This window comes from Poeciliopsis prolifica, unplaced genomic scaffold (genome assembly GCF_027474105.1).
Source record: "Poeciliopsis prolifica strain line A6 unplaced genomic scaffold, Auburn_PproV2 SCAFFOLD035, whole genome shotgun sequence".
Classification (NCBI taxonomy): Eukaryota; Metazoa; Chordata; class Actinopteri; order Cyprinodontiformes; family Poeciliidae; genus Poeciliopsis; species Poeciliopsis prolifica.
Window position 1 is genome coordinate 1,192,661 of NW_026562410.1, and position 20,379 is coordinate 1,213,039.

At 40.6% G+C, this 20,379-nt stretch overlaps 2 protein-coding genes across 2 annotated transcripts; both read left to right on the forward strand.

The window, feature by feature from the left end:
• Window positions 1-2,836: 2,836 nt before the first annotated feature.
• On the forward strand, window positions 2,837-15,030 carry LOC129374323 (prostaglandin G/H synthase 1-like). Its single transcript, XM_055052693.1, has 11 exons — window positions 2,837-3,002; window positions 3,152-3,235; window positions 7,056-7,172; window positions 8,479-8,619; window positions 8,702-8,845; window positions 10,408-10,589; window positions 10,765-10,848; window positions 11,135-11,381; window positions 11,585-11,871; window positions 13,032-13,179; window positions 14,299-15,030. Exons 1-11 carry the CDS (start codon window positions 2,996-2,998, stop codon window positions 14,643-14,645), a joined length of 1,788 nt encoding a protein of 595 aa, XP_054908668.1. The 5' UTR covers window positions 2,837-2,995; the 3' UTR covers window positions 14,646-15,030.
• Window positions 15,031-17,209: 2,179 nt separating this feature from the next.
• On the forward strand, window positions 17,210-19,943 carry pdcl (phosducin-like). The gene is made up of 4 exons (XM_055052575.1): window positions 17,210-17,321; window positions 17,982-18,171; window positions 18,578-18,759; window positions 19,021-19,943. The coding sequence occupies exons 2-4, from the start codon at window positions 17,997-17,999 to the stop codon at window positions 19,582-19,584; spliced, it is 921 nt and encodes a 306-aa protein (XP_054908550.1). The 5' UTR covers window positions 17,210-17,321; window positions 17,982-17,996; the 3' UTR covers window positions 19,585-19,943.
• The last annotated feature ends 436 nt before the right edge of the window (window positions 19,944-20,379 follow it).

Consider the following 20,379-nt stretch of genomic DNA (forward strand, 5'->3'; position numbering starts at 1 on the left):
AACACTCTGTTTTTTGTGCGTTTTTGTGTTTTTTGGCAAAGACATACACTGTTGAAGATATTCTGAATATGATTATAGATGGGAATTCAAGTGACATCGAGCAGCTAGGGCAGGATGAGCATGAGGAATGGACTCCTGCAAGGACTGAGGAACACCCAGATAGCGGATATGATGAAGAGGAAAACCCAGATATGGATGATGATGATGAAGCACCAGAAATCCCAAAGGACAAAACACCAAAGCAGTCGGGAAAGAGCAAAGTGAAAAGGAAGGAAAAAAAAAAAGTTTGAAGCCCTGTTTGTTGAGTTTGTGGAACCTGTTGAGGAAACTGAATAGAGGCTTGACTTCAGGGTCACTGGATTTCAGAGTAAACCAGGAAAACAACATCATTGTGAGATGGTATGACAACAAAGCTGTGAACCTGCTCTCTTCTTTTGTTGGTGTTTAACCACTGGGCAGTGTGAAAGTTGGGATCGAAAAGCCAAAACCCACATAATGGTTCCCAGACCGGCCATTGTTGACACTTACAACAGAGCTTCTTGATATGCTTTCTGCATTGTACAAGTTCAGCTTTAAATCCCAAAGATGGTACATCTACATTTGGTGGCACACCATCACAGTGGCAGTAATCAATGCATGGATCCGCTACAGAAGAGACCTGGAGAAACTGCATCCCAGGCAGAAACACCTGCCCCTGCGAAGGTTTCAGGCCTCTGTTGCCACTGCCCTCACAAGTGCACGAAAGGTCAAAAAGTGTGGCAGACCTTTGTCCTCTCCGGAAACAACGCCAACCCCTCCTAGGAGGAGGAAAACCACTGAGTTGTCCCCTGATGTGTGAAAGGATGGCCTCAATCATTTCCCAACATGGGAAACCCGACAGAGATGCAAGCACTGTGGGCCACTTTGCCCAGGTGTCCTGTGAGAAATGCAGAGTGCATCTTTGTCTGAACAAGGTCAGAAACTGTTTCCAAGCCTATCATAATGCAAAATAAAAAGGTTGTGAGCCACAATATGTGTAGAAAATAACTGAAATGTTATGTTCTTGAGACTGCCACCCTGCCAGTTCCATTGGTGGATTTGTTATTGCTGCATTGTTGTAGCACTTTTTATGTTTGGAATTAACAATTTATCTGAGTTATTTGTGTTTTATTATGTTTTTGTTTGTTCAAGAAAAAATAATCTTTGAGCATTGTGACCTGATGTATCAAATATGATACAAAATGAAACTCATATGAAAAATATTTGACAATTTTTTTTGTTTGTTCAGAGGGACCAATAAAGGCTCCAGTTTCAAAGAATTTGAATTTTCTGTCAGTTATTTCATGGTGTGGGCTTTACAGGGTTAAAGATAAATTTTTGTCTTTAATGAAAAGGTGAATTTTAAGGTCTGAATTCTTAAAAAATGTTCCTTTATTTCACCTCCATGCAGAACACACTTTCATTGGTCCCATGTTTACATGGATAACATCTAATTATTAGCTTATGAAATGTATCCCTTTTTTAAAATTGAAAATATAAGTAGTAAAAATCTCAAATGTCTGTGCTGAAAGTACAATGAAAGTCTTGTCTGTTAACACTTTAAAGATGAGCAAAAGAGCGTTTATAAGAGGCCTTTGTACTCTGTATTGATTATAAGTGTAAATGTACAATTATAGTAAAGCTCTATAAATTTTAATCTCATGTTAGCAGTTTACTGATGACATCCTTGAAAGGTTTCTGTAGTCTAGTTTTTGACTTTGGTTTTCCAGTAAAGTTATCTATTTATGTTTTGAGCTGTTTCCGTTTGGTTGCTGGACACAGAATTTGTTTTGCACAACACTAACAGTTTATGCTTTTGGGCAGAAATTGCTTCAACATGCAGAAAAAAACGTTCCTGCTCTGCTGAGCTGAGGACGTTGAGTCTGCATTTTGCTTTTGCATATCTGCCAGGGATGAATTTCCTTCAGGTTGAAGCAGCAGCCATGTTTATGTGATCTGGAGAAATCCAGCTGGGAGATGATTTTTTTGAGGGGGCGGGGAGGCTATGAAACAAATATTTATAACAATGCTGAAACTTTTCTGAAGATGACTGTCTGTTTACAAGTGAGTCAAATGGTTTAATTTAATGAGTAAGGCTGGAAAATGTCAGTGGAGGCATCCATATAAAGAAAAGCAATTTACCTCCAAAGTGACCTAATGTTAAGTCAAGAAAAAAACAGATGTGTTACTTGAAATGGGAAACCAACAGATTACACATAAAGGTGCTCATGGTTTTCCAACAAATGTAAATATTTTATCTGTTGAGATCTGGCAAGCTGACCTCTGACCTCTTAACATTGGTCTGGTTTCAGTCACAGATAAGGCCAGCAGCATTTTCCAACATTCCTCTGCATACTGGTGCCTGGTTTCTCTGTTTTACACAACCAGCACACTCCTCCACCTCTGGCAAAGTGGAGCTTCTGGCCAGCCTCTAGTTTCAAGTTGTTCCCATTACTTGGACTACAATTTATTTTACTGTCTTGCTGGTAGATTGCTGTAATGACTGCAATTGTCAAGGTCAGAGTTCCAACTTGAAGGACATGTCAGATTGCGTTATGTTTTTGGTGTATACATGCACTTAGTTGATGTAAGGTCAGTATATAATTGAGAAAAAAAAGTTTGTAAAAGTGCAATAAATGGAAATCTAAAAAAGAACGAACTTTTTTGCTTTATTGGCCAATAAATAATTTGCCAGGAAGAAGGCTTGAGACTCATTGCATTCCACCAGCAGGAGGCAATAAAGAGCAATTCCCTGCGGCCACTGTTCAGTCTCTCCTTTTCCCATCTGATGGGAGGCGGTGGGACAGCAGTTCTCAGAAATAGGAGGCAACCTGTTGGACAGCTCGTCCAGTTGCTCTCTCTCCTTCTCTCAGCTGCTGAATCTCCTTCCTCTGACTCTCAGCCTTGTCTGCTGGAGTATTGCACTTCTGCTGTTCTACATATTGGAATGTCATCCTCCTGAACTGAGGCTGCTGTAATGAGAGGTAAGCATATGCAGCTGCAGCTCCTGTTTGTGCCCATCTTTTCTCAGCATGTACTATGATCAGTGTAGTTATTACCTCTATGGTTGTTAAAACTGATTTAATCCTTTTTTTCTCTCTCTTGCTCTCTCTCTCTCTCTCTCTCTCCAAAGCCTCTATCCTTGGATCAGTTTGTGCTCTCCTCTTGCTCCTGCGGGAGCCCGGATGCCGGGGAGACGAGGTTACAACCAGCACAGGTGGGCAGGAGTTTAGTGGGTTCGAATCAGGAACGGGGCAACTAGGCAGGGAAACACATTTGGAGTTTGAAGCGTAGCTCATGTTTTTGTGATCCCTCTTGGTTTTGTTAGTTCTTAATCTGAACGTGGCAGATTAGGCTGGTGTGTGGGTATCAGGTATTCTTGGAACCAAGAAAACAAAGGCATGTCTTGGCAGGTAGAGTCCTGGTGTTTTAGCGAGCATTAGATGCAGTTGCCTGTGCAACCTTGACACAATTTTCTTATGAAGCTTTTAACAAAGATACAGACCAAAAGGGGGAAAGTTCTGATGTTATAATTATCATCGTCGAATGATATCTGTTCAAAAATCAACTAAGTGGATGATTCTGAAATTGAAGTAAGCATGATCCTGCTGCTATTTCAAAATACGAAACGCCAAGATTGTCATTGACAAAATTGTGGAGAATTTCATTTCCTTTTAAAAGTTGAAATCAAAAACAAAGGAAAACAAAAGGAAAATCTTTTTCATCCTCTACTTACTGTCATCTGTTTGGCCCTGACTTCATTTGATGTGGTCCAATCTGTAAGCAGAATCATTGCATCAGGAATTATGGAATGTTTAAATGACAATTACTGCCAAGCAAATCAATCGCATGGAAACTTCTGGCACCTATTCTCTTGAAACCTTCTAAATAAACAAATGAATCAATAAAATACCTTCATGCGTCCAAGCACAACGCAATTTCAGCTTTCAGAAAACATTCATAGTTGGGGTGGGGGGGTGGAATTCCAAGTATTAGTTCGTCTTAGGTAGACTTTTCCGGTCCGTCTTGCACAGACACGTCCCTCTCTCACGCCCCTTGTGCCAGCTCGCTCGGAATCATTTTACCTGTCAAACATTTCTCACTTTCTTCACGTCCTAATCTGATTCCATCATCTGTTGTGTTATCTGACGCATTTATTTCCAGACAAAATTCCGGCGCCACTGTTTTTGTCATTAATTGGAACAACTCATCCCAGAAGACTGTGTTTGTGGTTCATTTCAGGTGAAACTGAACCGAGATTCGAACCTATGCTGACCCAAGAAATCAGATAGTCCTTTACTTAGTTGTCAGGCGTGTTTCCTGGTTCTGATAAGGCTCAGAGAGAGAGAGAGGGATTATGGGGGAGGTTGTCTCTTTGCATGAACGGTGAACTCTATAAAACCATCTTCACAGAACAGATGTTAAGAGGAAATGTTTGGATATTTCACGGTTTACCTCCCATCCCTCCCTGTGAGCATATCTACAGATCAATGAAGTGTGATGCAATGATTTATAAAAGTTTATGTCATCCCACAGCAAGCCTGTGTGAACCAGTTAATTTATGCCACAGACCTCTTCCTCTTTGTTTCTCACCTTTCTTCTGTCCAGACAAACAATGGGCTTTTCATGTGGGTTGTGTTATGCGCCGCCTGCTTCACTTGACTTGTAAAAAAGAAAGTTGATGATTATTCCAAAGTGTGTGTTATCTTCTGTTACGTTAAATCCTGCATTAATATGCAGCTGGTCTGAATGCACTGACTGGTAACAGTAGGAAGCTGTTAGATAACGCAGTCTGAGTGCCGGCGCCACTGCAGCGAACTAATCAACTCATTACGTTGATATTGTTGGATTCGAATGAAAACTGAAGTGTTGGGGGGAAAATCTTATTTTGTTTCATGTGTGGGAATGTGTACTGCTCCAAGGCAGTTCTGCAAGGGTGAGAGTGAGTGGGCAAATGTTTGGCTGCTGCATAAAGGTTGAGTTTGAGCTTCAGATAAATAGTAAGTAAAAAAAATAAATATATAAACTTTTTTTATAGAATACAAATGTATGCCACATGTTTCAGATTTTTATTTGCCAAAAAAAAAAAACTTGAAAAATAATAAATTCTTGCATTCAATTTCATGCATACTCTCTACCCTCTGGAGTTTGTGGTCTAATAAAGACTGAGGGAACATTTTCAGCTGTGAACCTCTGCACCTTTCTCACAATAAAAACTTTTTCTCGTCGTCAAAATGGTAGAACTTTGGTTTAAAGGTCTATAAATTACAGCTGGTTTGAATTAATGTTACATGAAACCCAGTCATGATTAATTTGAAAAGTTTGCTGTTAGGTTTAAATAAACAACAAGCGAGAAAATCACATAGTTTTATAACATTGTTTAGCTGACTAACTGTAGTTAGTTTGTCACAGTTTATCGTTTTCTTCTCTGTTAGCGATTGTCAGACATGATGTGTAAGAAATGGGCTACAAACCCCAAAACCAAATAAACACGCTGTTTTAGATCAAGCTAACTTTTGATCACTGTATGCAGTTTTCATCTTGCACACTATTTTTATGCCACTCTGTCTGTTAGTTAGAAATTAATGAAGTTTTCCCTTGAAATAGTCTTGACTTTAAAGGAAGGCGTTCATGTTTGCTTAATGGAAACTACTGTTGCTCAGTATGTTAAAGAAGCCATCCAAATCCTGTTAAATACCTATTCTGACCGTACCTTTAGCTAATTTTACGCACAGTTATTGTTCTGTTTTCTTTCGCAGTCGAGATTGTCTTACTAGATTACAAACAAAAATGGAACTTAATTAAACTAGGAACAAAAAGTAAAGCCAGAGTTTGATCCTGTCGAGGGTTGAAAGACAAATCCCTGAAGCTCATAAGACTTCAGATCTGTCTCTGAAACATATCTGTTGTGTGTGAAGTTTGAAGACTTATCGCAGGCTTGACCCGAGCAGATGGTGCTGTAGGAAGTAATTTAGTGTCAAGTAATGAGAACTGCTCACATGGAGAGAGGCAGCAACAACAATGACTGGTTTCCCCACCCTTTGGCTTCATGTGATGGTTGAAAAACGCTTGCGTGTTTATCATGTTGCCTGATTTTTGTGACAGAAAAAAAAATTGACTGTGATGAATCTTTTCAAAAAATAATTTCCACCTTTAATTTGGCAAGTATGCGGCAACCTCAGCATTTTCTGTTATTTGGTTTGGAGTATCAGCATTCCACAGCTTGACTTGGCGAGATTAGGCTTCCCACTTTTTTAATTTTTTTCCAGGGTTGATTTGTATCTACCTCTGCCCTCTTCAGGTGATGCTACAGATTTTTCAGCGATAGGTGTTCATAGACTTGCATTTCCTATAATTCTGGCGTGACCTTTTTTGTGTTGTTCTTTTAGCTTGCATATCACTTCCACTTCACTAAACAAGATAAAAAGTCTAGTTAGTGAAGAAAAGTGATTGTACTGCCACTTTGCTTTATCATGAATTTAGTCGGTTGTTTTATTTATTTATTTATTTTATTTTATTTTTGGTGATGAGGTGTGATGTTACGTAGGTTATACAAAATGTAGTTTTCAAAAGATGATCTTGTCTTTTGAGGGAATATAGCGTCACAAACAAACCTCTCTACAAACTAGACTTTACCTAAAGCTGCCATTGAGCAAATATCAGGAAAATCCCACTAGAACAGTTGGACTTTATTCACACTTAATTAGATTAGTTGGCAGCATGCACGCAAGAATGAATCGTGGAATTGACTCAAAGGGTGGTCCAACAAAGTATTGCTTGTGTAACCAGTTTACTGCAGCTTTTGAAAATGTTTCCACATCTTTTTTTTTATAATTTTTTTTATTCATTAATGCAGCGTGTTTGGCTCAGAATGGAAAGATTTTTGAAATAATTTATTTTGGTTTATGATGTTACAAGAACTTGGCCCTTTTGCCAGTAGTGTGTGCGACGGTCTGCTCATAACCACCGAGTGATTCACCTTCTTTCTGACCAGATGACAGAGTTTTTAACTCAGGTTTTCCTCCTGTTTTCCACAGTGAATCCATGCTGTTACCTCCCATGTCAACACTGGAGCGTCTGTGTGCGCTCCGGCGAGGACAAGTATGAGTGTGACTGCACTCGCACCGGATACTATGGAGAAAACTGCACCATCCGTGAGTCGACTCATCTTCAAAAAGCCTCCTCTCATTTCCTCCTTTGTTATTACACTTCTCAGGAATTCTACACCCTTGCGGTCAAGATGAATTCTCGTTATATCGCGACAAAGTTCCCTGGCTGACGGAGTCGAAGCCTTCTTGTCTAGACCAAATATTTGGGGAAAATGTGGTGAAGCTGCCTGCAGGAGAGCAGCTGGATCAGAAGTTAATCTGCTGATTTCTTCTGCAGAGGCTTCTGCTCTGCTGGTCTGAACTGGTCTGCTTCTCATTTCCACGAAACAGTCTCCCTGCTGCGGTTTGCAATCAGAGGTTATGCAAACTTTGAGACTGACAGATATTTAAAGTGCAACAATTACTTGATGGGGGCAGTGGGGGACTGAGAGGGAAGTGGGGAAGGAAAAGCCCAGCAGAGTTAAACGCGGCGGAGAGGAGCTGGGTGTGAACGTCTGCATAGCTTTTTTTATGGTCCGACTTTTCGGGTGACCTTCCCTTAATGTTTACGGGAATCCTGGCCCATTCTCCCTCAGATAACTGGTGGAGTCATGTTTGCAGAAGTCATTGGTTACATATACCATTTTTACAGCAATACTGTCATAGAGTGTTCATCCTTTATGATGTGATTTCTTTTGTGAAGAGCATCACGCACGTACACACACATGCACACACACACAGAGTGGAGAACGGATGCTGTCACACCCCTTACTTTGTATTTGACCAGGGAGGGTTAGGAGCTTCCCCCTTTTTCCTCCAGATGTAGTAGCTCCCTGGTCATTATGGCCTAGCACGCAATACTCTCTGATGTCATACAGGAAGACTTTAGTCTCACTTCAGAAAGGAAAAAAAGTATGATGTGGCATTATATACAGTCTATCTAAATATCTCGTTTCAGCTACATTATGTGACAATTCCTGATAAAGGGTTTGGACCACAAACTTCTTGTAACAAAGTAATTTCCTTATAAAGCACAGGATTCCTGTAAGTTACATTTTGGTGCTTGAGAGCCCTTGGGAAAACATACCCAATGTTGATCTTGTGGCTTAAAGGCGTTTTATCTTTTTGACAGGAAAATCCTGGGTTCAGGTTTTGTAGCTCAATAATGAAAATGAGCTACCCAGTTTATGAACTGGGTTAAACATGTGGGTGGCCTCAGCTGTTAAGGCTTACAAAGGCCCCTGATGGACGATGTCATCATGACTCAGCTACGCAAAGTACATTTTCTCTCCACACTCCCAGTTCCACAAAAAGAATAATAAAAAGTGGGTTTTCTCCCTCTTCTTTCCCCCGTTTTGCCCCCTCACCACAGCTGAACTGTGGACCCGGGTGCGTCGGTTCCTCAGGCCCGGTCCAGATGTGGTGCACTACATTCTCACCCATTTCCACTGGGTGTGGGACATCATCAACAACACGTTCTTACGGAACGTCCTCATGCGGCTGATTCTCACGGGTCAGATGAGCGTTCAGAAAAATTCACTGGGGTAACGAGGCGCAGTGTTTATTTATGCTAACTCTCTTCCTGTTATCAACAGTAAGGTCCAACCTGATCCCCAGTCCTCCCACGTTCAATTCAAAATATAACTACCTCAGCTGGGAGTCCTACTACAACCTCAGCTACTACACCAGGATCCTGCCGCCTGTTCCTGAGGACTGCCCCACACCCCTTGGGGTCAAAGGTGAGGTCTGAGTCGCTGAGGACTATCAATAGGAGTCTTATTTTTAATTGTACATGCACGCTGTTAAGATGTTCTCTGAGTTTGAGTTGATCGAACCATCAAGCAACTTTTAATTAGTAATTGCGGTTCATGACATGTTGGAACATTTCTCACCTTTAGAGGACAAGGCATTCGAGTGCAGCAGATTTGTGATCAGAAAATTGCCATATAAAAGTTTCTGCTGGTCTAAACTTGTACATATCAAGAGCGATATGTGGAAAGTTTAAAACAATGGGTTTTAAAATTGACATCACACAAAGAGAGGGGTTGTAACAATTCTGCTGGAAAACAGATAAATGTGTGCAGGAAAAGGCCAGGTTGTATAGATGTGTACACTATTGAACTAATACTTTGCTGAATCATCATTCAGTTCATTTTCAGCAATCAGTCATCTTGTGTTCTTATTATTTTAAATTTGACTAATTAGAAAATTGAATTCAGCTGTTCTCGTTGGATTAAAATATATATATATATATATATATATATATATATATATATATATAATATATATATATATATATATATATATATATATATATATATATATATATTTCACCCTGTTTGCATCCTTTGGCTGAAACCATAGCTGGCAGAGATTTAACAAAGGATCTGAACAATTGTTTTCAGCAAAGTTGAACATTGAGGAAAAGTGGGACAACAGTGGTGTAACAAAAGCTGGATACTTTTCCAAGATTTTTTTTGAAAGGGGAAGCAGGAAACTGGTCACGGAGGCCAACATCAACAAGGAAGGAGCTGCAGGATTTTATATAAAGGACTATTTGTGTTGGACATGTGATTAAAAATGCCCATATTTTCCATAAACTGGTAGGGGTTATGAGAAAGAAACGTATCCCTCCAAAATAAAAAATAAAAACCAGGCCTGGCTAAAAAATCTCCGAAAGCCTTGTGAGAAAATGTGTTGCAGTTTAATGAATCCGACCTTGAAGTTAAGGGACATAATTCCAAAAACGACAGTGAACATCATCATAAAAACACCAAATCCAAGGTGTAACTGGGGTTACTTCTTTTCAGGTGAAAGCGAGAGACTTTTTTAAGGTGGATGAAGTTATGAATAGCTCCAAAAATCACAGTTTTGACCCAAAACCTACAGAAGGCAGATTTCACAAGTTTGTGTTCGGACAAGAGAAAAATTAAGGTTAAAATTAAAGGCTCATGCAAAGAAGTCTCTGAACAAAAGATGTTTTCACAATGTCACCTATTTGGAGAACTTTTGCAAGGTAAAGTGAGTAAATACCATCAAATGAGATGAGATGAGACTCCTTAAGGTAATTTAAGAAAGAAGTTGTTGAAGGGTGTTTACATGTGGGCAGCCAGATCATTACAACTTTTTATTTAATGGAAGACTAGTTGTTGTTTTTTCTTTCCATTATGTCACATTCCTTTTTGAAATGAGCTTTCTCATTTTTAACAACTTGGAGGATGACTTCATGTACCAGCCCATGAATGTGTTGTTGTGTGTGACGAAGTGTTTTTTTGTTTTTTTTTTTCCTCATTTTGTTCAGGCAAAAATGGCCTCCCTGACCCTGAGGTTTTGGTTGAGAAGCTGCTGATAAGAAGGACATTCAGGCCTGACCCTCAGGGCTCCAATATCATGTTTGCTTTCTTCGCTCAGCACTTCACTCACCAGTTCTTCAAGACCTACAACCGCATGGGTGTGGGCTTCACCAAGGCTCTGTCACACGGGGTCAGTCCCAGAAAAACAACAAACCTTTTAGAAAAGATAAAAATAAAGAATCATAAAAGTATTTTGATCAGATCTTGGTCAGCTGTTGTGAACCAGCACTCTAGGAACCTTTAATAAAATGGAGGTGTTAAATTTACCTCCATTTAATTCATGTTGTATCTTGTTACTCATGCAGGTGGATGCGGGCCACATTTATGGAGACAACCTGCAACGTCAGCACAAGCTCCGGCTTTTCAAAGATGGAAAACTGAAATATCAGGTGAGACCTGCGGAGTCAGCTTTACCATATGGAACAAGATCAGAACAGAAAATAATAATTTCCGTTCTCCAGTGGCTTTTTCATCAAACCCACAAGATAACACATTCCTTAACACATTCGGGGCAGTGTTTTCATTTTCTATTTGTCAAAAGAATTTCTCCTGATTCTTACCCAAGAACAATTAAAGAGGAAAAATATGTTGAACAATGGCCATGTTGGCAGAAACAGGGAAGCTCATTACCAAACATGTACCATGTCGAAATGAATTCCTGTCTTTCTCCATCAGTTGATCGATGGAGAAATGTACCCTCCCTCTGTAGTTGATGCTCCCATCAGGATGAGCTACCCGCCCGGGATCCCGGTGGAGAAGCAGATGGCCATTGGTCAGGAGGTGTTCGGGCTCCTTCCTGGTTTGGGTTTGTACGCCACACTGTGGCTCAGGGAGCACAACAGAGTCTGTGACATCCTGAAAGCAGAGCATCCTACGTGGGACGATGAGCAGCTTTTCCAGACGACCCGCCTTATCATCATCGGTGAGCTCGGCACTTTGGAAAACCTGTTTATTCTGGATTCTACATTAATTATTCACGTATGTTTTTCATTTTATGTGCTTTTTGTTGTCAGTTTTCACAGCGAATGTACAAATTAAAAAAAGATTTCAAACACAAATCTAGCGACTACATTAAATACAGAGTGCAGAATTTGTGATGAACATTGCCGTCTGTCTGATTTCCAGGCGAGACCATAAAGATCGTGATAGAGGAGTACGTGCAGCACCTGAGCGGCTACCTGCTGCAGCTCAAGTTCGATCCCACCCTGCTCTTCCAATCCCACTTCCAGTACGGCAACCGCATCGCGCTAGAATTCAGCCAGCTCTACCACTGGCACCCGCTGATGCCCGACACCTTCCACATCAACGGAGACGAGCTGACGTACGCGCAGTTCCTCTTCAACACTTCTGTCCTGACGCACTATGGCGTGGAGAAACTGGTCGATGCCTTCTCTCGGCAAGTTGCCGGCCAGGTAACAATGATCTGAAGGAAACATCTGGAAGCTCTGAATAGCTGATTGAGGCTTTACGTTTGACTGAACAGATTTAGACAGTTTCTCTTGACCACATTGCATAAGAGTAAAAATTCTAAAATATATATCCATTTTTTTTTTTTTTTTTTTTAGTTTTTGCATTATGTTTCTCAGCTCCTCTTTGGTTGTTTGTAGAGGTTGTAGCATTTTAGTCTATCTGCTTTGCATGACATCAAGTCTTGCAAGCAACTGAGGTGCTGTTGGACATTCATTCATTGTTTACCATTTTTCTGCATTATTACTAATAACTTGTTGGCATGATGTGTTAAAAAAAAAAAAAAAAAAAGGTTGTTGGACATTTCCCAAAGTAAGCCTCTTAAAAGACTCCAGATGATGCCAGATCTCATACGAGTGGATCCTGGAATGTTTTCCTCTGCTCAAGAACAACAAAGCCAGAACGGTTTTTGTATGACATGCGTCTCTGCATCTCACCGAGTAATTTATTAGGCACAGATTATAACAAGTTGGACCAGACATCAGCACGGCCTTAAGCCTTTGTTCAAGAAGGTGTCTAAAAAAATCCCTTTGAGAATTTGGAGTGGCTGCACAAACATCTTCCGTTCCATCACAGCCTAAAAATGCTCTGTTGGATTAAGATCTGGTAACGGTGGAAACTCATCGTGATGTTAAGGAAACCAGTTGGAGGTCTTTTTATGATAAATTATCCAGCTGGAAGCAGCTATCAGCAGATAGATACAGTAATGGATGAAGGCTATAAACAATAAACAATATCCCACAGTTTATTGCAGCACCCCTCCAGCTTTATCAGTTCATTTAAGACAGGTTGGATAAAAGCTCTTTCTTTTCTTTATGCCAAATTCAGATGCTATCAATAAAATGTTATCCAAATATGATTTGCATGATAAAGGCTCTGATACCGTTCTGCCATGTGTTAGTATGTAAATCTAAGCTATGCATTTAAAAGTATTTGGTTGTAAAGTAAACCAAATACTTAACTTAAATAATAAACAATTTTCACTGAGAAATATTTCAGATTTTGTTCTTTTTTATTTTTATTTTTTTTAAGGAAAAATAATGCGCACAATAAATGTCTTGCAAAAAATAACTAAGTACACGTTTCTAATATTTTTCATTTGCAGATTGGTGGCGGCTACAACATGAACGCAATTGTCTCCAAAGTCGCCGTGGGAACGATAAAGGAGTCCCGAGAGCTCCGGATCCAGCCTTTCAACGAGTACAGGAAGCGTTTTAACCTCGAGCCATACACATCATTCAGAGACTTCACTGGTAAGACAGGCGGCTGTTGTGAAACCCATGCAACTCCAAGTAGAGACGACCTGGAACCAGACTTGCAGCTTTCTGCAAGTCCTTGAAAACACATGCAACCGATGTTGAGTCTCCCATTGCTCCAAAAGGTAGCAATAGGAGAGATGAACAGTTGAGATTTTATGTTATGATTTGCCATAAAAATCATTCGGAGACATTTTGTCTTCATGTCAAATAGTTCCAGAAACAAGAAAGATTTGTGGCTGAAAAAACTCTGGCCACCATAGTCAGGGTCCAAAATATTTGAGGGTGCATAATATGACAGTGAGAGCAAAGAAAAGGCCAGACTTAGAGTAGCAGGACTCAGGATGTCATGTCTGAAAGAGTGTTTGGTGCTGCAATGCTCAGAGCACCAATGCCACATATGCAGCTTTGAAACGTTGTTTATGGGGAAAGGCCATGTATAGCATGTAAAACAAGTGCAATGGAGCATCTGCCTTGCTGTTAAATGTGTTGGTAATATTATGGCCTGACAACAAATCAAACCAGGTTTGAGTTTCTTTCATTCATCATATTTTGGGAAGGATTGAAGAAAATCTGTCTTCATTTAATATCAATGGCCGGATTTGGGATTTGACCTGTGCAAAGGAGTTTGTCTATAATTGTGTTGCTCTTACAGCTTTCTAAGAGCAACACAATCTCTTAAAAAGCTATGATGCTAACTTGTATAGTAGAAAGAAAATTATGCATTATTTTTCAAATCTTTTGCAAATAAAGGAAAGCTGACTGTCTTTTTTATGTATGCATCAACTTTCCGAACCTCAATCTTTCCTCTTTCCTCTATTCATAAGTGCTCAAGTTTAGTGAAATTGAATGAAGAGTAACTCTGTTTTTTTTTTCTAGATAGTTTTTCAATTGGATTTGGGTCTGGACTTTGACTAGGGCATTCTAGCACATGATTGTCCTTTAAACTAAACTATTTCAGAGCATCTTCTTCTGTAACCTTTTTGAAGCGTTATATATTATACTGATCTGCCACCTTAACATTCACATATCTGTCAGATTGATATATTTACTCATCTTCCTTCAACCGCACTATCAGTGTACATTTTAAGTGTCGCTTCTGGTTGGTTTTTACAGACAACGAGGAGATCGCCAGCACCCTAGAGGAGCTCTACGGGGACATCGACGCTCTTGAATTTTACCCCGGGTTACTGCTGGAGAAGACCCGACCAGAGTCGATATTTGGAGAAAGCATGGTGGAAATGGGTGCCCCGTTTTCCCTCAAAGGCCTCCTGGGTAACCCCATATGTTCCCCCGAATACTGGAAGCCCAGCACATTTGGAGGCAAAGTCGGCTTCGACATCGTGAACTCGGCCACTCTGAAGAAGCTGGTGTGTCTGAACTCCCGGACGTGTCCCTACGTGGCGTTCAGCGTTCCAGCAGAGGAGAAACCAGTCAGGAAAGAGCGAAGCACTGAGCTATGACCATGTGCAGATCCCCGGGAGGAGTTGTGTGTGTTTTTTTTACACCAGGTGGCTGCACAAAGCAAGCAAAGACATTCGTTTGGAGAAAACAGCAGTGCTTGTTTTAGCAGCACTGCAGATCGTTACAGAGCCCAGCACTCTGTGTAAAATTCAACTCTCCTGTTACTAAACTCGCTCGGAGTGTGTCCCACACTTGAACAATCACATCACTGAGGAGCCGAACATGTGCTTTTTATTAAATCCTTTCTGCCTACAGACTGAAAAGTTGTTGAAGTTTGGACCATCCGCTAAAATAGATGTGTATTTGTTGGTAAATAGTTTATTTTGGAATAAAACTATAGCCATGTGACATGTTGTTATCAATTTAATAAAGATTGGAAGATGACATCTATTGTTCTATCCATTTCCATTTACTGAGAGCACTGAATCAGTATTTTTTCTGGCAGGTAGTTGTGATGGGAACGGAAACCTCACACAATAGTGGAGCACTGTGGGTGTTGGTTTAATGATTAGTCACATTGAAGTAAAACATTAAAGAATGGAAAACTAACATTTTAGGACACCATTTGGGATAGATAGAGGTCTTTACAGACAAATTGATCTGTTAAAGTCTTAAGACAACACATGTTCATTTTTACAGGATGTTTTTCTAACATGGCTGAAACTGTTTTGTTTTTCTCTTAGAGCGAGGCTGAGTCAGCACAAATCTTGTTACCGGCACCCTGCGCCTTTTGTAAGAAAGGAAATTATGATCGGGATGTATGACTTGGCAAATTCGCTGCTGTGATTGTAGTTAACGTTGCAAGTAGCTCGGATTCTGGATTCCTGTGCAGATGAGTGAAGCCTGGAGCTTGATTTAAGCGTTTCCAGGTCTGGAGAAATGTGTAGATAACGAAAAGTATGTAAATAGAGGAAGAAAAAAAATATATTTGTATTCAAGACCATCTCATTGTCAAAAATTTGTCTTTTAATGTTTCCTCCCATCCATATTCCTTCTTTCCTGTCTTGTCTCCTTACTTCCTTTCTTGTTTCCCTTTTTCCTTTCTTTATCCATTCTTTTTTTCTCTCTTTATTTTTCTATCATTCATTCACTCCCTCCTTTTACTATCCTCCCTTCTTCCTTTCCTTACCTTCTTCATTCCCATTTTATTATTCATCTTTTTCTTCCTTTGTACTTCCCTGTTTCCTTTTTCTTCCTGCCTTTCCTCACCCTCTTTCTTTATCCATTTATTCCTTTCATCTGTCCATCTGTTTTTATTTTTCTTTTATAGCCGGGACACTTTAGAAATTAATTTAATCCTTTGTATTTTTTTTTACTTCCGGCGTAAGAGCAGTAAGAGGTCTGAAAATATCCACGTAGAAGAGTTTATGGTCACATTGCCCTCTAGAGGTGAAAGCTCTAACTACAAGTAAAGTCACCCGTGTTGCCTTCAAGTGCTTCCAGGAAAGACTATATGACATGCAATTAAACAGTTTTTGCAGTTTTGCTTCACTATAGCGTCTAATAGAGCCTATCTATCTCAAACTGCTCGGTGGAAAGTTATAGGAGTAAACGTTTGTGGACAATTGAGAGTAAAATGAAGTTTGAATAAAACGTATCATCAAGTAAAAAAAGAAAAAGAAAGCTGTTTCAATCATCCCATGTGACCTGAAGTTATGTATATAAATCTAATTCTTTCTTGAAGAAACGACTGACATTGGCAGCATTGTCTTTCATAATTAATGACCTTTGGGACAAGACTATAGCTGTGAACACGTTGTTAGTTCAACCAAAACAAAGATAGTCATAAAACATGTAGACATCATCTCCATCCTTCCCTTTCCAACCCAAAGCAGAATGCAACATGGGTAAAAACTAAATGAAAGTGGAACATTTTGAGTGTTGTGGTCTGTTAGCTGAGTTCTGATAAATATTAAATCTACTTCCTTTGACATATATCTGTTTGCTAAATAGTTTAATATGACTCTTCACAAAAATAAGTGATAAATGTTGACTGATGATGTTTTGTTGCAGCCCTAGTCCAAAAGTGGAGAAAAACTAAACAGCTTTCTGACTGGCAGTGAAATATTCTCCCTCTGAGCTTCTAGTCACGCACATTTGATATCCGTCTCCTTCCAGACTCCATAATTTCATTGTGTGTTTCCGTCCTTTATTTATTCGTAAAAGGAATGAGTATAATTTTTTTTTCTCTCATGATGTTGCAAAGAAACAATCCATTACAGCTAGGGTCAGACGCGTTGCCTACCCAGGTTTCCGCTACAGCTTTGGTTGCAGCTGCCAGTGCAGAGCTTGCGCACTGGCAGGTGTGTGTGTGTGTGTGTGTGGGTGGGTGTGTGTGTGTTTCTTTACACATGGGTCAGGGAGTGAAGGAGTTCTGATTTCACATTAAAATCTTTTGAAATAAACAATACTGACGTGTTGAAGAAATAACGGACAAAAAAAAAAATCCCACAACGAGGAAATAGCAAAGTTTCCTCATCCAGTTTCAAACTATTGGCCATGATTACACAATTACTACAAACGTCTGTCTCTGTTGGGTCAATATTCCTATTCACAAAGTCTCCGTGAATGCATCGTCGGAAGGGGGCGTGGCCTGTGCGAGCTAAGCTAAACAGATTACAAAGTGAACAGACTAAGCGGCGCTATTTTAAAGAGGTTACTGGCTATATTTTTAGGTAAGTTGTTATGAGTAAGCAGTATCACCAGTTTCGTAAATATGTAGAATTTCAGCTACACGAAAGGAATTCAGCTGGTTGTTTCGTTTGAGTCCATAACATATGAAAGCTAGCTAGCTAGCTTCAGTGCTAGTGAAGCTAAGTTCACTTTTCTCCGAAGAACAGCGTGTTCGGCTTATTTTCAGCATAGAATAGTTGAAAAAAGACAATTTAATATATATTCTTTATAGAGGGTTGTACTGTTACTTTGAAGAGAAGTATACTGGGTTACTGGGTTGGTTGTTAAGTCGGCAGGTTTGTTTAAGGCCTCTTAGTTACACTGTTTACATGCATCGTACACACTCCACAGAAATGTGGAGATGTGCTATAACTATAGTAAATAAAGAACAAAGATTTATTGTTCTTGGTTTGGCTAAATGTTGTAAGCGTAAAAAGCACGATAGGTGAGAGGGATCTGTCAACAATGACTTCCTTCTTTTCTCTCCGACTGGATTTTTACACGGATCAGAGCAACAGACCTTGCAGTTAAATGAGCTGATGTCCTGTTTTCCTTCCACTGTCGACTTGTACGTCTTTTAGTCCGGATCGCAAGTGTTGTCAATGAGGACAGGAGTTAGTCCACCGGGGCCTGATCTTGTTGCCTCTGTGGCGTGTTTTCAGAGCTGAGCCGCTGAAATGACGACCCTGGACGACAAGCTGCTGGGTGAGAAGCTGCAGTATTACTACAGCAGCAGTGAGGATGAAGGCAGTGACAACGACGATGAAGACGGGGAGAGGAAGACCATCCGGGACGCGGGCGCCACCGAGCCCGACGTAGAGTACAGTGCAGACGGAAGTGCTGTCAACACAGGTGACAGAATGATGGGATTTCTGTCTTATTTGTCATGCTTCTTTATCAGTTGACTTTAACATGTGTGGGAGGCTCATTTGGGCAAGAATTGTGAAAGTATTTGTGCGTACATCTGAACTTTTTCATTTTTACTCACCTCAAAGTGTTGCTTTTTATCTCTTTGCAAACCAGGAATAAAAAGGCTTTTGAAAGCAACCAGTCTATTGTATTTTGAAGGATGTAACACTGCTACACTCTTCAGATTTTTATTTGTAAGAATGATTTTAAAATCCCAATAAAATGCATTGTAGTATGTCGTTGTGCTGCAACAAAATACTTTTGAAATCTCTTTACCTTTTGAGCATTAAAAATAAATGACAACATGGATTTATTGGTTTTATTTCTTTTTACTGATGTTCTGTTGCAGGGCCGAAGGGAGTCATCAACGACTGGAGGAAGTACAAGCAGCTGGAGGTGGAACAGAAACAGGAGCAGAAGAAAGAGATGGAGAGACTGATAAAGAAGCTGTCGATGACGTGCCGCTCCGATCTGGACCTGAAAAAAGACAAAGAGGAGGAGAAGAAGCTGCAGGACAAAATTAAAAGCAAAGTAAGCAGGAAAGGGTTGGATTCAGTTTATTTCACAAATTATTGACGTAAATGTGACTCTTAAATGCAGCTGGGATAGTTAAAGTGCAAGGATATCATTAAGGATATCATTAAGGAAAGCTAACCTGCTTAATAAGCTTTGGATTTGGTTGTATTTTTTTTTGACACAATTAACTAAACCAAACACCGCTGCGGATCTTTTGTTGACTTTTATTCAACAAAAAATTAACTATCCTCTTCCTGGCTTTGTCTCGCTCCACAGATGACCATGCAGGAGTACAACATGCTCCAGGAGGACGAGGACGACGAAGACTTCCTCCGGCAGTACCGAATGCAGCGCATCGAGGAGATGCGCCGCCAGCTCTGCCGCGGGAAGCGCTTCGAGCGGGTGCAGGAGCTCGGCGGCGGCGAGGAGTTCCTGGAGGCGCTGGACAAGGAGGACAAGAGCACGCTGATCATGATCCACATCTACGAGCCGGAGATCCCGGGCTGCGACGCCATGAGGGGCAGCCTGCTGTGCCTGGCGCACGAGTACCCTCTGGTGAAGTTCTGCTGCGTGCGCAGCTCGGCCATCAGCATCAGCGCGCTGTTCAGGGAGAGCGCTCTGCCCGCGCTGCTCGTCTACAAAGGAGGGGACCTGATCGGTAACTTTGTGCGGCTCACCGATCAGCTCGGGGAGGACTTCTTCGCCGTGGACCTGGAGGCGCTCCTGCAGGAGTACGGCCTGCTGCCAGAGAAGCCCGCTATGGTCCCAAAGACACTCATCAATGGAGCCATCATTCAGAGCAACGCGAGCGACGAGGACTCAGACCTCGACATAGATTAGGCCTCTAAATATCTGATACTCTGCTTGGTAAAGCCGCACACCTAGTCTGCATGGACCATGTATATTTATTTATGTGAAGCCCTTGTTAGAGATTCTGCCCTGACCTCACAGCAGCAAAGTGAAAAAAAAAAAGCAGGAGAAGTCATTCACTTCATGTCATTCCATTTTGAATATTTGGATGAGGGTAAAAGTTACTTCTGATCATTTGTGTTTGTTGTTCGACACATTCCGTTGCGTTCTTCATGTCTTTTCATCCATGTTTCACTCTCGTGAATATCAAACCTTCACCTCCAGACTGACCTTCTTAGTTTTGTAACTTTTATATGTGCTGTACCCTCAAATAAACTGGACTCAAAACACCCCTTTTTCTTTATTTATTAATTTTTCTGTAAATAAGTAGCTAAGTCCACAAAGTTGTTGAAGGAAAGTGCAAGTTGAAAGTTGCATTGATTAGCAAGCTGATGTGTGATGCCAGCCTGAAACAGAAACCCATCTGTACTCGCAACTCTGTAGAAACCATCCTACTAGAAAAGGTGAGAATTAGCATTGTTGCCATTTCCTGGTAATGCTCTGCTAATGGTTGGACTGTGGAAGGCCAAAATGGCCCCTGTCTCGCTAAAAAGTCAAGCCAAAAACTATTTGTGACTTGAGGACGCCATAAAATACGGAGAAAATCCCGTTAAAAACGCCTCTCTGGTGTCTGTGGGTCCTCTGTGTGTTTCAGCTCTTATTTTCTTGCTCCTTTAAGGTTACCCGTATCTCAGTAGAGAAAATTATTGCACATGCAGGCATAAA